Source organism: Cydia pomonella, chromosome 20 (assembly GCF_033807575.1).
Source record: "Cydia pomonella isolate Wapato2018A chromosome 20, ilCydPomo1, whole genome shotgun sequence".
Lineage (NCBI taxonomy): Eukaryota > Metazoa > Arthropoda > Insecta > Lepidoptera > Tortricidae > Cydia > Cydia pomonella.
In genome coordinates this window covers 1,829,814-1,847,839 of record NC_084722.1, presented here as the reverse complement: position 1 = coordinate 1,847,839, position 18,026 = coordinate 1,829,814, and the positions used below count along the sequence as shown (strand labels likewise).

The 18,026-nt window shown below is 36.1% G+C and overlaps 1 protein-coding gene across 1 annotated transcript in view; it reads left to right on the top strand.

Moving 5' to 3' along the window:
* Positions 1–17,619, top strand: part of LOC133529424 (mevalonate kinase) — a 50,434-nt gene extending 32,815 nt beyond the window's left edge. Inside the window, 6 exon segments of the mRNA XM_061867152.1 lie at positions 4,272–4,574; positions 5,019–5,241; positions 9,479–9,708; positions 10,419–10,484; positions 10,666–10,793; positions 11,169–17,619. Of these exon segments, the coding sequence (XP_061723136.1) occupies positions 4,272–4,574; positions 5,019–5,241; positions 9,479–9,708; positions 10,419–10,484; positions 10,666–10,793; positions 11,169–11,301 (1,083 nt within the window). The 3' untranslated portion in view covers positions 11,302–17,619.
* Positions 17,620–18,026: the final 407 nt, after the last annotated feature.

The window sequence follows — 18,026 nt, the reverse complement described above, 5'->3', positions numbered from 1 at the left end:
TAATAAACCCTTTGAATACATTTAGACATAATTACGAATCTAACGAGGTATCACACGTTAGTTTAGGAGTAGTATAAAACGGTACCCCTAGTGTAAATAAATTCGATTTCGAAACGTGACGTACGCGTTTGCGTTTAGTCTCATTTTGTATTGGATTTAGAAAGAGCGCGCCAAGCGGGACGTTTTGGAAACTCAAAATCCTATACAAAATTAGACTTAACGCAAACGCGTTCGTCACGTTATGATGTCGATCAAATTTACACTAGGGGTACTGATCCCCACTGTATTGTTACACCTTGTAGAAGTAGGTATTTGAAGAATATCTAGATATTCTCCACGTACCCGACACTGTTCTCATTTTACACCAAAAGATTTTTTTAAGATCTGAGAGTCATTTATTTTTATCTGCTAGGACTGTAAGTTATCTGCTAATCAGCAGAACTTGGCACCCAGTTAGATCTGTATTATTTTATTTGAAGTCGGCAACCACTACAAAAGTGATTAATTTATGCTGACAGACATGGGTAATTGTTTACTGCCAGCGCGAGCTATGCGCTACGAGCATAGCCGATAACTCATGTTTTCCGCTTTGTAGCGAAAAACGCCTACAAACAGAGCACCTGCTTGTATTGAATGTATTAAGTAACCTTCCATATAATGCATAAGACCCAATATAATTTCAGTAAGTTTTAGTAAAAAAGCATAAAAATTTGAGAAAAAACGAAAAATATTGACATTTTCACAGTTATATTTTTAACGGGATAATACCTTACCCTTAGAATCCAGAAAAATATTTTCGGATCGAGTCTCCGTGTTACTCACTATTTAATTTTGAAAATGTTGAAAAAATTAGGTATTTCTTTATACTCTTTATAGTTCTCACTAAAAGGAAAACAAACACTTCGATAAAAGTTCCAAAAATAGACATTTTTAAGCTATTACAAATTTTATTTGCATATCCTCGTAGGTAATTAATTGTTTTTATAAAGCTACATGACGTCTATAGTAGACTGTTATTGCCTATTTAATAATTGTTTTTGTTTGCTTTTGAATAACTTACATATGTTTAAATAATTACCTAAATACATACGTCAAATACCCTATTATATATAGAACTATTTATATAAAATTTAAACAATAACGGCCAAGGTAGTGACGTCTGTCTGTATTCAAAATAATTATTTCAACATATGTTACTGATTCATGAGCAAACAACTAATATTCATAATTATTAAACGAGTAAATATAAATAACAGCTTAGATTTAAATATAATATAATAATATTTAGATTAAACTGTCTTAAAGGGTCTCTGCGCTGTTGGTTTCGGCCCCACGCAAAGGTCCGGGACCCCGTGGTCCCGAGATATGGAAATGACAAATAATAATAATATAAGTGATATTACAATACAATACAAATATTCTTTACAATACATATGGTGCTACTTTATAGCACTAGTGCGAAAATTGGCATATTACGTTACTGTGTCGAACATTTAAAGGGCCATATGTACCTACTGTAAAACGTTGTACGATACATGTGCGAATAGGTAATTCGCAACTCGTGTCGATTGAAAACACTCCCTTCGGTTGTGTTTTAATTTATCGGCACTCGTTGCAAATTTCCTATTTTTCGCACTTGTATCGTACTATTATTGCTCACCAATATGAAAAGAACATGATGACATACATATATTCTTATAATATATTAATATTCTTTATTGTTCCCAAGTTAAAGTTAATAATATAATATTATGATATGATATTTTATTTTTTATGAATGCATCTAATTGAAACATTGTCTTTTTAAAACAGTAATTAATGGGTTTATAAAAATTCCAACTGAAATAAAACTAAAAATGTGAAAAAAAAATGTTTTATTAATATTACAAATACAAATAATTTATTGAATAAAGTATTGTACAGTGGTAGCACTTAAAGACATTCGCGTTTGATGATGATGATGATGATGATAATTGATAAAAACTATCCTATCCTATGTCCTTCCTCGAACCTCAATTTATCTCCATAGGTTCCAAATATCATAAAGGTAACAGAGTTACTTTCGTATAAATTATACAGTATGTAACAGAACGTAAAGCAATTACTCAAACCCGTAATGTTTAGATCATACTGAGAAACTTTTACTTTGAGACTAACCCCACGATTGCGAAAAAAAAATTACACCCATACGAAATTTCAACATCAGACCACCAAAATGTATGAAACAGCCAATTTTTTTTTCGCGATTTCGGGATTGGTCCCATACCCATAGTAAAAGATTTGATTGATTACTTTACGTTAAGCTACACCTGTACCCCTAGTGTAAATTTGATCGACATCATAACGTGACGAACGCGTTTGCGTTAAGTGTCATTTTGTATAGGATTTTGAGTTTCCAAAACGTCCCACTTGGCGCGCTCTTTCTAAATCACATACAAAATGAGACTAAACGCAAACGCGTACGTCACATTTCGAAATCGAATTTATTTACACTAGGGGTACCGTATATTGGCAGGCATGTTCTTGTAGTTTTTATGTTTGTGTGTTTTCCCGCTTGATCTGAAAGAGTTTTTAGCTGTATTTGTGTGTTCACTGAAAAAATACATACGAGTATGTATGGGTTGCATGAGTTTTTTATTCATGTGCAAAACGGGCATGAGGAATACATTTGGTCTCGAGGTTGTGATGTGATTCAAATGAAGTTTTTTTGTCTTCTTATTATTTATTTTTTATTAATGTTAAAACGTGTCATTTAAAAAAAAAATTAAAGTAAGAGAACAATAGCTTTTAGATACAGTCTGGTATGGATAGGATAAGGAATGAGTATATAAGATGAAGTCTGAAAGTTGCACCCATAATAGAAAAAGTAAGAGCGAATCGCCTAGCGTGGTATGGGCATGTGATGCGGAGGGATGAAAGTCACGTGACGAGAAAGGTATTACGAATGAATGTGGAGGGATGGAACGGCAGAGGAAAACCTAGGAAACGGTGGATGGATTGTGTGAGAGATGACATGAAACGAACGCGAGTGAACGATGAGATGACGGGTGACAGAAAGATATGGAAGGAAAAGACATGCTGCGCCGACCCCAAATGAATGGGATGAGGGCAAGCGAATGATGATGATGATGACAGTCAGGTACAACAAAGCACTTAATTTTTTGTGATGTAGTTACTAACATAATACTCTTACTCTACTAAAAAACAAACAACGAATTACATTACAACACACAGAGCTCAACGAGAGGGGGCCGGTTTAGGGTCGGCAACGCGCGTGTAACTCCTCTGGAGTTGCAGGCGTACATAGGCTACGGAGACTGCTTACCATCAGGCGGGCCGTATGCTTGTTTGCCACCGACGTAGTATTAAAAAAAATTACATTATATTATTTTATTGTGACAGTTATTTAAATTTTTAAAATTGTTTATAAAATGATTTTGTTATATTATAATATTATAATTTTTTTTTTTTTGCTTAATCATCATCATGAGGCCTTGTACATCTTTACAGATGAATTAATCAGCATCTATGATCTAGCGAAGTAGCGACGGCGCCGCTCGTGGCTATATAAACCGATTTGCTAAATAATGATATGCAAAACTAACGTATCATATGAGTACTTATTTAAGTGTATTGATTTAATATTTTGTTTTGTAGTTTCGCAGTGCCTTAAGAGGCTGTCAACACCCAATGTCCTTGAAATTGATGTTACTTAAACAGTTTTTTAAGAAAGACTATTTGTTTTAGTCAAGTAAGAAAAATATATGTTCATATTAATTATATTTCAAAGACCGTGGTTGTACTCGATACATGATTGAACGAAATCGGCTCGATAGAAAATAATTGCAAAGATTGGTCTTAAAATCACAATTAAACGGTTTTATGTTTTTATTGTTTTGACTTATGGGTCTGCAATTAAAATCACAATTTCAAAACATTTATATCTAAACCGCTATTGAGTAAAATATTACACTAATAATCCACTTTTTTTTATTTAAATAATGTTCTTATTATTCCCTTGCCCAGGCCCAGTAACATGCGACAGTGCTATCTCATTTACTCCGATACAAATAGACTGTGTGCGCGCTTTAGGTATTGACAGCCTCTTAATAGTAATAATGTAACGCTGTAAATGTAAAATCATAATTAAAACTAGCATAGTTTTAAAAAAACGCGTTTGTACCGCTTCACGACCTTTTCGAGCGCATGCCTGCTCCATTCGGGCTCACACACCACACTGGACCAAACCCTCACACCTCCCTTCGTTACAGGAAGTAAAAACCGTCGGAGAACCAGCGGTCTACATCCACCTGCCCTGCGTCGGTCTCCAGGAGACCATACCCCTCAACCCCACCGTCAAGGCTCTCTTCAACCCGCAGCTCTGCCACGGCGTCACCGGCAAGTTCTCCTGGAAGATCCCAGGGCATCTGGACCATGACAATCATCTCAGGAAGGTCAACGAGTTCCTTCATAAGATCAAGCCGAATTTTGATGAGCTGCCGAATAACCAGAAGAATTCTTTGAGAAGCTTCCTTTATATGTTTTCGGGGATTTTTGGAAGTACGAATTTGCAGGTAAATTTTATTGTGTTATGTCGTAATTTTGAACTATTCATTGAACGTATTTATGCAAACGATTCGTGAATTCTCTTTGTCATAATTTTTGTATTACATACTATTCTACTACATAGTGTTTGTGTAGTTTTTGTCTTCACTGGTATTCTAATTGAACTACTTTATTGTCAGGGCATTAAATTTTATTTGCATTCCAACTATAAAAACCAATAAAGCGTCGAGTGCGTACAATAAATCCCAAATGAGGCATCGCATTCTAGAACAGAATTAATGAGGGACGCTCAAGTGAGATCTTAAGCGAGGCAATGATGCAAACTGCTTCGCCAGGAAATAGGGGTAATAGGAAGAACGAAGTTAAAATGAGTACTTAAAATCTATTTGCCTTTCCAGAATAAGGTACCTAAGTATTTAGATGACATTCATTTAGAAATCTAACCTCCCCAGGTGAAATCCATGGACATCTCCATGGGCTCAGAGCTGACCATAGGCGCCGGGACCGGTAGCTCCGCGTCTTTCGCAGTCTGCCTCGCGGGTGCGCTCTTACGGCTGATGGCGCTGCGGGCGCGAGGCAGCTTCGAGCCGCCCGGTGATTTTGAACCACGCGAGGCAGAAGCGATTTCAGCTTGGGCGTATAATTGCGAGAGGATCATGCATGGAACGCCTTCAGGTGAGTCTTGATTATATTTAGACATCTTTTCGATATTTGTTCGGATTGTAGATAGGCTCAGCACTAGACTCTGGCCACAAACTTGGCAGCAATAATGCATACATATATCTATAAGTCCATACTTGACGAAGCACTTGGCCCGAAAACTTAGATTGTTCAGATTCTAAAGGCATCGGTACAGGCAATAATAGAGATTTACAAGCTATTAACATTTTTATTTGCATACCTTTGCCTTAATAATATACTTGTTTTTATTAAACTAAATGACCTCTATAAGTGTTTATTATCAGTTAATAATTAATTACAATTTAATAAGTTTTAAGTGTTTGCTTTTGAATAAGTGCTATATGTTCAAATAATTTCATACAGACATCAGTAACCTTGCCGTTATTGTTTGAGTAATACTTTTTTTTTCTAAATGTACTGAAAGATAATCGTCTGTTAATTAAAAAACTTATTAGCTACCTACACCTTAACGGTCATTTAAAAAACCTACGGCTTCCGATAATGATTAGCACATTAGTCCAATTTACTAATAATAATCATAATGAACGATTTACTAATAATAATTTAGTTTATGTCTCTCTGATTTTTGTTGTCTATTCTAAAATCGAATATTTCAGTCACTTAATCTGTACTCTGTAATCAACAATCAACAACCCTTATATAATAATAATTAATAAATAAATAAATATAGGACATTATTACACAAATTGAATAAGTCCCACAGTAAGCTCAATAAGGCTTATGTTGAGGGTACTTAGACAACGATACATATAATATATAAATATTTATAAATACTTAAATACATGGAAAACACCCATGACTCAGGAACAAATATCCATCATCACACGAATAAATGCCCTTACCAGGATTTGAACCCGGGACCATCGGCTTCATAGGCAGGATCACTACCCACTAGGCCAGATCGGTCGCCGGTCGTCGTTATATACCTGAGGGCCACGAAACCCACGCTCCGAGCGTGCGTTTCGTTTTCACTAGCCACTCTGCGTAGCCGAGCCAATTTTTAGGGTTCCATACCTAATACCCTTTGGGACCCTATTACTAAGACTCCGCTGTCCGTCCGTCTGCCACCAGGCTGTATCTCATGAACCGTGATAGCTAGACAGTTGAAATTTTCACAGATGATGTATTTCTTTTGCCGCTATGACAACAAATACTAAAAAGTACGGAACCCTCAGTGGGCGATTTCGGTATTGGTCCCATGATAAAATTTGCTCAGTATGACCTATAAATCCACTACGCAGAGTATGGCTGGTGAAAAAAAAAACATTCTGTAGTTTCGTTATGTTCCTATGAGTTGCAAAGTTGCATGGACAATGAATTCATTCATAATGTGTCCACTGTCCAGGTGTACGTGTATCTGTCTTTCAAGGATTAACTCAATGATCGTTACTTGTAGGCAATAGGGTTCTTTCCATCTGCAAATCTTAGGGCAGAATTGTATCCCAATAAATTATTTTGGATTATAAGAACATGTTAAACTACTTTTAGGGGACCTGTAATTACCATATTTTTGTAAATATTGAATTTAAAATATCTTTTGGCACACGTCACGTGACCAAACTCGAAACGTCATTGAAGATTCTGATGACGTCACAACTCTCGGATTGACACTGTTGACAGTTAGGCTATAAACAACAAATGACAAATGTCAGTTGACAGTTCGTATCTTCTACGTGTGTATGTAGTTATGTGTCAAACCGTAAACTGTTACGTCACACAATTTTCAAAGAGCGTTTTGGGCGCGAAAGCATCTGTCAAAATATATTTTGTTAATTTAACATATTTAAAGCCGTTTTTAGTATAAAAGTTGAATTTTAGGGCAACTTTTAGTTAATATAGAACATAATACAAGCGTTTCAAAAAATTGGAAACAACCCTATTGTAATTTGTGACGAATACATGCTATCGGCCGGTTTTGTGAAATTTTTATTTTGTACACTGGTTGGCATCCAGAATCATCGAAGCAATTGGCAAATGCCCTTGGCACACATCGCGGATTTGAACCTTGAACCTCTGTACAGCGTGACCTTGCACTGTCAAATGCGAATCACTTGACGTGCGTTATTGGAGATGAATTGGCTATTTATTAATTTCTCTGAATCTTTCACTCGGTTAACATAAAATTTGTAATGTAAAGACATGGTTTAACCATTGGTACCAGCAGTGGCAGCATGGTTCCATTTTTGTCACTTGTCACTATGCCCGTCACTTTCGCGCTTACATATTTGTTAGAACGTAACAGGCATGGTGACAAATGATAAAGAGCCGACTATCTTAGCCCTACTGGACAATTTTTGCGCTTTTGAATTAGGATTTTTTTTATTAGAGTTTAAAACTCGAATTTGTTCTTGTACAAGTACGCGGGACTTGGAGGTTAAGATTGTTGTTCATACTGTCAGCAACACACGGGGGACCTTGTGTTCATGTTTTTTTTTTACTAATGGTCATTTAGAAGTGCTTATTTTATATTAATATTGTTTTGTAAACATCGTGAAAAAAAATATATAGCTCAGTCGATCTTAAAAGTTAAGATGAACTGGGAGGTTGGACCGTGAAACGTATCAGCATATACGTATATATTATTGTACCGTTTAACAACTTGGCGAACTGAAAGTCAGCTCTTTGAAATCGACTGGTTCACTCAGCCAAGTGATATAAAAGTAACCTTAAAAAATTTAAAGAAATGAAATAACATAAAATAGAATAAATACATTCACGATAAAATAAATAAGTCATTTAATTAGTTGCCGGCGTTTCATTAACGGGCTAGGCGACTGATTAGATGGCAAATTTAACCAGTTAGCTGAGACACAGACATAGAAATGGGTTCAGGACAAGTTTAACATTTTAAATTTACTGTTACACATGTCATTGTCATGTGTCAAAATTGAAGACATTAAGTCTAGTTACATAAGATTAGGTTGGGTTACGCATAATTGACCGTTCTGAAAATCCAAAAGTTTTTGTAAAAAAAGTCTATCGCGTCAAATTTCAGACAGGAATAAAATTCTTCAGAAGTATTCAAAACTAATACCTAGACAATCTTACTGAGCAAACTCATGACCATCATGATGTGGTCATGACCCTCGCTCCGGGTCGTTTTTGATGCATAGGTTATCCATCGCCGTTCAACGTGGCAACGCGGCGAGCGTGATGGGGTCCTTTGCGTCTGGAGGGGCGCGGGGCGAGTTTGTGCGGATAGTTTTTGTGTGTCGGTTAGATTTAGGATTTAGTTCAGTTTAGGTTAAGATTTTTGTGTTTGTATAATTTTATATCTATAATAATTATATGATTATTGTTTTAGTTATATAATTATATTTCTGAGCAAACGTAGCATAAGGGTCAAAATTATTTTCGTTGTCTTTTTTCTGACCACTCTGATACGCTCCTCAAAGTAAATAAATAAAGTTGAGTGCTATTGCATGACTTTCTAGCTGTAGATTATAATTCTCTTATGAAAATTAAAAACTAAATTTCACCCCATACATAACGTTCAACTCCTTCACATTTTTTGTGGACAAAAAACAAGACAATGAAATTAATTTATAATAAGAGGTTCACAGACTGTCAATGTCAAAAAGGAACATTCCTTCCGGTAGGAACGCCTTGCACATTTAGTAAATCTATTGTGATGTCACACCTTTGTATCGAATAGGTATTCGAACGATATGTAAATAGACAATTAAATCTGATCGCAAAAAACTGTTTCAGTATGGAAAACTTATTCCAAATTTCTTTATAGGTATGTTCAATCTCCAATTTCAATAAAAAGTAGAAAGTAATATTTTGGGGAAAATAAATTTGAATTTTATGTTTTATATTTTTTAACCACTGACACTCAAGGATGATGTCATATGTACATATACCTAGATATTTATTTTGCCACGAACAAGAAAATGTGGCTGTATTTATGTTATCGATATTTACGACTTTGAAGTTAAATGAACAATAATAGCAACATTCATACTTCAGAATGAAGTAAGTTTTATATATTTACTTCGTTGGTATTCAGTACAGGAATAAAATTAAACACGTGTTACAATTTTACAACATTTTATTACCTTTCTTAGGACACGTAGAAATTGCAAAAATCGGTCGGTGACGTTGATGCATTACTGTTAGTTTAAATTTAGAAGTCTAACTTATTTTTCTGTGAATGAAGTTTAATTTGTTCAGTTAATATGTAAGTACCTATTACTTTTATTTCCAGGCATAGACAACGAAACCTGCACATTCGGGTCCATCGTCTCCTTCAAAAAGGGCACGAAGCCGCGCCACCTCGACATCCGGCTCAACCTGCGAGTACTCCTCGTAGATTCGCGCGTGAACCGCGAAACGCACGCCCTGCTCGTAAAAGTCGCGGGCATTCGGCAAAGGAACACGGCGGCCGTGGACCATGTGATGAACGCGCTGGACGACATCGCGCACACTGCCACGCAGGTTAGTACATCCACCTAGACAACACCTAGGCCATGAAACGCACGCTCCGAGCGCACGCACATTGGTTAAAACAAAAACGAGCGAACGTGCGTTTTGTAGTTCTCGGGTAATATCTAAGGGACTAGCGAATGCTCGCTATTATTGCCCAGTATTATTTCTTGGAACGTTTCTCGGACAGAAGCTTTCGCGAGTCATGTGGTATTGGTACATTTTCAGAAACCTTAGTATGGTTTAGTGAGTTAAAGGAACGAACCTTGGTGTAGGATACGCAGGTGGAAGATGGATAAAAACTAGGTTTTTTTAAGTGAAATGATGAGAGAGTGCTCGCGTGGTGAGCAGATAGGCAACGGTACATTTGCAATATGTTATAGGTTAAGTATACACGCCAGCGCCCTCTGAGAATTTATTTGAATGTTTACACTATAGGTCCAACAGATGGAGTTAGCATTCACGAAATAAACCTTAATACTTAAAATTACGACTAATACAATGACGTAATGAGTAGCCAGGGATTTTTGAAAACTTTCGTGTACATTGTAAAGAAATCTTTGGCTTTCTTAATAACAGGAATAAATTTATATATTTTAAATTAATAAGATTATACCCAAACTTACTTTAGATATAAAATAAGTATCTATCGCCTACACTTGGATTCATTGTAAGTTTTTGACACCGAGCATGAATTCTCAAAAACATATTGTTTTTTTTAGGTTTTGGAAAAACTCGCTGGTGGCAAGTGTCCAGCTGACACGGACGCGGACTATCAACACTTAGGAGTAAGTAATACTATATATATCTTGATTTTCAAAAGGAAATTTCTCTTCCCTTACCTAATATAATCTAAATTTTTCATTGGCCTATGTTGCCTGTAACTCCAGAAATAAATAATTTCAATATAAATTATTTCCCTTTCTACAATACATAATGTTATGTTAAAGTATACTATGAATGTTTCAGGAACTATGGGACATGAACCATTGCCTTTTGGCGGCGTTGGGCGTGTCGCATCCAGCCTTAGAAGCTATCAGAAGCCTGGCGCGGGCCCGGAACCTTGCCTGCAAGCTCACGGGTGCTGGTGGTGGAGGGTATGCATTATTTTTCTTTATTAGTCATTCCACTAGTCTTTGTATTGAGCAATATCGCGTTAATTGCGCTCATATTTACTTATTTATGTTAACATCTCAACTATAACATTGTTCTTCGAAAACCTAAATATATTTAAATATACTTGTTTGTGTTTACAATTTGGTGCCGTGACCAAGATTCTTCCTGTTTTGCCTGGGATCTGCAAAAGAAAAGGAAACCAATGATTATTAAAATGTTATCTCTTTTTTTAAGTTTGCTTACCCTTCTAGGGTTTAGTTGTCTGCTAAATGGACTTGCTATTAAAACGATAGGCCTTTTCAATCAGGAAATGCATTGTGCAATTCACCACTGTATTTATTATTTTTCTCATACAGCTACGCGATGATCCTCATCCCGCCTTCAACTCCACGCTCCACTGTGGACTCCCTCACGGGGCAGCTCCTCGAGAATGGCTTCCGCGTCACCGAGACCTGCCTCGGCGGCCCCGGCGTGCAGCTCGAGATGTGACACAGAGAACAAGGCTAAAGCCCTGGTACAATACTGCTCCTACACCTATTTTAGCAGCGTCCAACTATAACATTATGGGAATGCCGCCGATGCCTTTACAGGTTGCAGGCAAGTTTAGTCAAAGGACTAAAATTTTAGTCGTACCCTGGTATAAGACTGCGCCTAAGATTTCATCAGCGTCCAATTAAGACTAGGAAAAAATATCGATGCCCTGCACAACATTGCTCTAAGACCAATTCCACCAGCTATACTCTGTGATTACCTGTAACAGGACTGCTCCTAGACCCGTTTCAGCAACGTCAGACTAAAAACAGGGATTAGAGGTCGGGACCAATAACATCAATTCTACCCTGGTAAAATACTGCTCCAAAACTAATTCTTGCGGCGTCGAACAACAAGTCAAAGCAAAGCAGTCAATGTGATATGGTTCCCTGGAATAATACGCTAACAACAATATAACGGCGTCCGTCTCAAGATGTCATAAAGCGTGAATTTAAAGTAAAACTAATACCTATATATTCTATGCTAGTGAATCTAACGTCTGCGGATGTTTTTTGCTATGGCATTACGGATATATTGTTTAGGAATCGGCACGAAAAGTGGAATTTTCCAAATTTATCAAAAAAATGCAAAGAGTTATCTAATAGGACTTGACGGTTGTACCATAAAAGACAATTCAGAGAAAAATGGACTAATAGCTTAATGATAAAGTGTGTGTTTTTATACTGTGTGTTGGTGATGGACAGATGAATATTTTTAATAAGTAGTGGTCTACTTAAGATACTTGAATGGTCGATGTTTGTGAAAAATCACATACGTGGGTTTAAAAGCACCATTATATAGATGATGCTTATGTATGCTGGCGTTAAACGCGAGACTAATTGTATGAAAGAAACTGGCCTTTTTAACTTCACTATTGTCATCTACCACTGACAATTCGATGTCATTTAACGTCCATATTTTTAGTGACCATCGCTTTATATCGGGCTTAGGCAATTGCTTCACCACTCGGCAATTCACCGTGCATCGCTGTTTTCATGTCATTTCTGTACAGGGATGTCTCTCAGAAATGTACAGGAAATTGTCAGTGTCAAGTGTAAATTGTGAAAGTGAAAGGCACCTGAAAAGTATGAAGATTGTCATTGTCAGGTGACAATGACAATCTTCATAAAAAAAGGCACGAGAAATAAAAGAAACAGTTTAGAATGTGTTGTGGTCTATTATAATGATAAAAGACAATATTATTATTGAAGTTATAATTGCATTATAAGCCATCCCTGTTTAACTTAAATCAAACATATATTTTTATTAAATATAGTTTGTTTAATTTTCGTTAATCAGATCAAAGATTCTCCATACAAAATACCTCAGTTCCATACAGTATTTTGAATGAATAGATCTGTCAATAATTGAAGATTATTATTGTATATTGAACTCTGTTAAAAGGTTATTGTAACAATTTGTGTAATAATAGAAAGATGCCTATAATATTGGAGAAAATCACGTCCGCATTATATTGAATATTGTCAGATATTTATTAATTCATTTTACATATTCAGTATTGTATTAAATAAATAAATTAATAAAAATGCCTGCCTGTAAAAATATAGGTATGTAAAATTACAAGTCATACCATAAAACGGAGTAGTTTATAATTTTGATTTGCTCAAAATATTATAAGCGTCTTTTTGAAAACATTCCTGAGAATGAATCGAAAATAAACAAGAGCCATTAAAGCAGGACTCGTTGCATGGAAATCTTCTTATGTAGTGATCTGTTTTGCTTTTAAACGCAAGTGTATATTTACAATACACTAATATTGGATATATGTATACAATATACAATGGAAGAATTATGAAATTAGAAATTTAGAGTTGAAAAATGAATAAAATCTAATAAATCCATGATTAAATGTATGAATCATGAACCAATGCTTTAGCATTATTTATTGTTTATTTTAATTATTACGTTTTTAATTAATTATTTATTATAATTATGTATGTTTTTACATCAGTACGCCTAAGATCGGCTCTTTATCATTTGTCACCATACCTGTCACGTTCAAACATGTATGTAAGCGCGAAAGTGACGGGCATAGTGACAAGTGATAAAAACGGAACCATGCTGCCACCGCAGCTCTCATTGTAAGGGATGCCAAATTTTACTGATGTTTTAAATTTACTCAATTCTCAAGGCCACACTCCATGGATGTTTGACCAGTCAACTAAAATAAGATGCCTATGCGATACCTGACCCATTGAGTTTTCTCAGGCAAGATTTAACTTCCTAACTTCCTAACCTAACCCACGGTCCTACCCGTAGTACTAATTACTTCAATGCAATTTAAACTGTTTTCAATTGGAACAGGGTTGCATTTCTGTTGTTTCGTTCGTTTTAAAAACAAAATAAATTCTACATTTTCTTTACTATTAATTTATTTATTCTGTGAGCTTAGGAGGATATTGAAATATAAATTATTATTAACTTTAAGCATAAATTAAGTCTCACTTTTGAGTATTTTATTCACAAACGCTTGTGTCTATATCTATTATACACTATATGTGTCTAAAACATAGACGAGGGGGGTAAGTGAAACATTGGAAAGGAGTTTGCAATATTCTTAGCCCCGCAGTTACACACAATGTTTTTCATCACACGTGCGAAAAAAAAACTAAACTTTAAGCGAAATCTTAAACGACTATTCAATTATTAAAATGAATATTTTTAAACGTAAACAAATATTTAAATTAAAAACGTCAGTATTTTAAAAGTAAAACTCGTTTATACCTACTTTGTATGAATTTGTGACTTAATTAAAAAAAAAAATTACCCCCCCCCCCCCAGGGACTCCCTAATACACCTGCATGAAATAAGATCTTTTTCGAGCAACTATAATGAAAAACCAATTTAACTATCACGGGCATTATACGTATTAAAATGATAAAATTTGGCATCGCTTAGTATTAATGGTTTTTAGTTAATTTATTACCCACCTACGTTTCAACTGCGGGTTGGACAGCGTGTTACTGCTAGGCAGCTTCTATTGATACAGTTATATTCTAATAGCCATTCGTTCATAAATATCTATACATATGCATGTCGGACTAAAATAATTTTCTTTCTTGGTTAATCGTAACAGATAATTATAATAAAAAACGGATGTTGTGTATTGCCTTCGCCTTTGGCTTGGGAAACAACTGCAATCAAAGATGCACACTTAATGTAATTAGTAGAAAATAATATTAAAATTAATTATATTGGCGAAATATGAGTTGTATTTTGTACTTTGATATAGAACCTTGTAAATATATTTTATTTTTGGTTTATTATTTACATTTGTAAATGTCGAAGGTTTTTATTCTAAAAGCATATTTTTCTTTGGCAAATGTCAGTAAAGATCTGGCATAACATTTTTTGCATTTCATGTATGTGTTCAAATGTCTTAATAGGCGGGTCTGCACAGAACGAGCCGCCTCGTCAGGAATTTGCCGCGCGAGACAGCTTGGTCTGCGGAGAAGTACCTCGCCCAACAAAGCCCAAGGCATTGCGGCCGCGAGTGCGTTTGCTTCGTCCGAGGCACGTCTACACAGCCCGAGCTGCTTGACACTGCTGTTTCCTCGCGAGGCGGCTCGTTCTGTGTGGACCAGCCTTATAAAAAAAACACCTACAAATACAAATTGGCTCCCATGAAAACTTATTTTTTTGTGATAGCTTTTCCACAGGCCAAGTAAAATTATACCTTATGCCAATGTTAAAAAAAGCTGTTTTCACTTTAACTTGCCTATATCTTGGCTTTTTTTATAAATGTTCTCGTTTCGATATAATCATCTTCTGTTTCGCTCGAATATTGCAATACTGATAGAGACGAAGATGCAAAATCTTTGAATATAGAAAGTTCGCAGCACGCTCTGTTTGAATTATAAGAATCATGTGCAAATATTTTATAATCTTGTCACGCAGTCTTCCAGAAAACCTTTGTACAGTTAGCAGCAACATTATTGATATCCTGGATTCCAGAAGCCTTTTTTCTACTCGTCGACTAATTGGTCGTATACGTCGATTTCCAAACTATAATTGCGTACTTTAGATGTATGGGTGCCCAACTCAACTATAATATTCGTTTCGATACGCTGTGGTCAACTATAAAAAGATTGACCAATCACGTGCCCCCCGCCACGCCGCACACCCATGGAACGGGGGACGGGCGGGCGGGAACTCGCGCGTTTATGTCTTTTGTATTACATTTTTGTCTACTGAGATACTTATAAATTTTTATTACTTATTTAGGTTTTATAGTAAAAAAACGTATTATTTTTGATAACTCGTAGAAAAAGTATTTTATACTAAGTATAGTGATATAATCAAGCTTTTCAATCTCGTACCTTGCTTAGGCAACTCAGCAAGCTTTGTTGCCTAAATACGGTACTCGCCTGAAAAGCTGTATTATATCACGTTTGTATAATTACATGCGGTAAGGGCTTAAAAACAAAAAAATACATTGAAATATACAGGAGGCTAGATTTTTAAAAGGTCTTAACTGCCGCTGACTATACGATTGGTAAAATGTATTTATTATTGTCATTTTAAGTTTATGTATAATTTATGTGTTTCATAATTTCTAAAGAGAGACGTCATTTTGTTTAGAAATAACTTGAATAGCCCTTAATTTCCATAAACATTCCTCAAGGGCGAATTATTTAAAAGTGGGGAGATTTTTCATGTTTGCCTCTAAAAAGTACTTACTAATATGAACATTCTGACCTAAGGTTTACGAATTTTTAGTTATCCTCGTAATGCCCATGGTCCTACCTATGGGACTAATTACCATAATGTAATTCAAACCATTTTTAATTTGAATAAACTTGCATTTCTTTTGTTTCGCTCGATTTCAAACCAAAAGAAATAATAACCATATTTCCTTCATTATCGATTTCAAATTCAAATGGCATTTTTTTTGTATGGTAGGCCTTAGGAGATTAAATAACAGTGTTGACCTTGAGTTCACCCAGCTGCAAAAGTGCGTGGCCATTTTATGAATGTATTCCATTCATAATGCGTCCGAGCACTTTTGCTCGCTGCATTTTCCAAAATTTTGCCAGAATCCATAAAGATAAACTTGTGACGTCATTTCTTTAGATCCCGCAATTCAGCTGTAAGTTAAAAAAAAACTATTTGTAGCCACAATAACGGGTAATTCTGAAGTGTTATATTACCTCATTGTGCCCGATTTTATCTTTTATAAGAAACTCGCTTGTATTGGCTGTGCAAAATGCGGAAGGTGGACGCAAGGAATACAATCTCCATAGGCAGAACTGTTGCAAGTGTCCAGCTGTCAGCTCAAATAATAGTTACAAATCTCTCCAGCGCTAGAGTAGCTAAGAACGTAGGCGTTATTGACGGAGTGAAGTGCGCTTTTTTTCAAGTATTCTAAGTATAGGGACCGTGCGTGTTGGAGGGTCTGCAATCTTATGGCCTGAATCGGAACCATAAACATGCACATTTACACGTCACGTGTTTTCTTGTGCATAGTAGGTTCTGCCATCTTGTGGGCTACATCGGAACAAAAAACATCACATTTACGCCTCGTGCCAAAAATCTGACGGCTCCTGTGCTGCCTCCTACAGTTCATGCACGCTCCCTATTGTAGCGCCTCCTATAGGTATAAGGTTTTTTGACAGACACTTTGGTGCATGGAGATTGTATTCTTACCTCCACCTTCCATATGCGGAACTTTCGTCTTGTCATGTGTCATCTGTCAAATAACGAATGAGTTCTATAACCGTCAGGCGGACGCCAATGTTACGTTTACAGCTAATTACAAGTTACAAGCTATAATAAACGAGCTCTTGTTGTAAAAAGAATGTTAGTATCTATACTAATCTTCTTTTTTTAATTGTTAGTTATAACTTCTACTTAATATGTTAAAGTGATTGCACACGGAGCATGTAACTTGCGCATGTTGTGACACTCGCCTGAGTTACGTGCATTGTGTATTCAAAGGTATAAACTTGTGCGTCCAGTGACTTGAATTGCCCTAGTAAAAATGCGGGAAAGCGCAAGTAACTTGCGCATACTACTGCTCACGCAAGTAACTTGCGCATACTGCTCACGCAAGTTACTTGCAACATGCGAAAGCACAATTACTGCTCACGCAAGTCACATGCGCCTTGCAACATGTGCAATGCAAGCACATTTTTTTCCATCAAAGTGTATTATTTATTGTGCGCTCAATGGTAGGGTATTTGGTGCTACGTGGAATAACTAGAATAATGTTAATCTATGAACTTAGATGTATTAGTAAATTGTTTCGAGTATTTATATTGACTTTTATTTACATGAACATTCTTAGGACCCCTACCGGATTACAGACCTACATGAGCGTAGGCAGGACTAGGCAGGGTGGGGGGAGGGTCAGCTGCCCCCCTAGAGTTCAAATTTTACATACAATGTATGCCCCTCTCCGGCGTCTTTACGATCATTCTCGGCTCCAAGCAATTATTAGGGTTGGCACAACTTGAGATTAATGACTTGAATTTTGACAACCCTATTTAGTCGAAAGGGATGGATAGTAGTACCATACGTAAGAAAAGGAGTCAAACTTAACCTTTTGACCGCCAAAGATGTCATATGACGCGCGCAGCTACAGCCCAATATCAATCTTCATGCGTACCGACAAGGTTCACGAGTACGCGCCGCGTGCGATATGCGTGGCGTTCAAAAGGTTA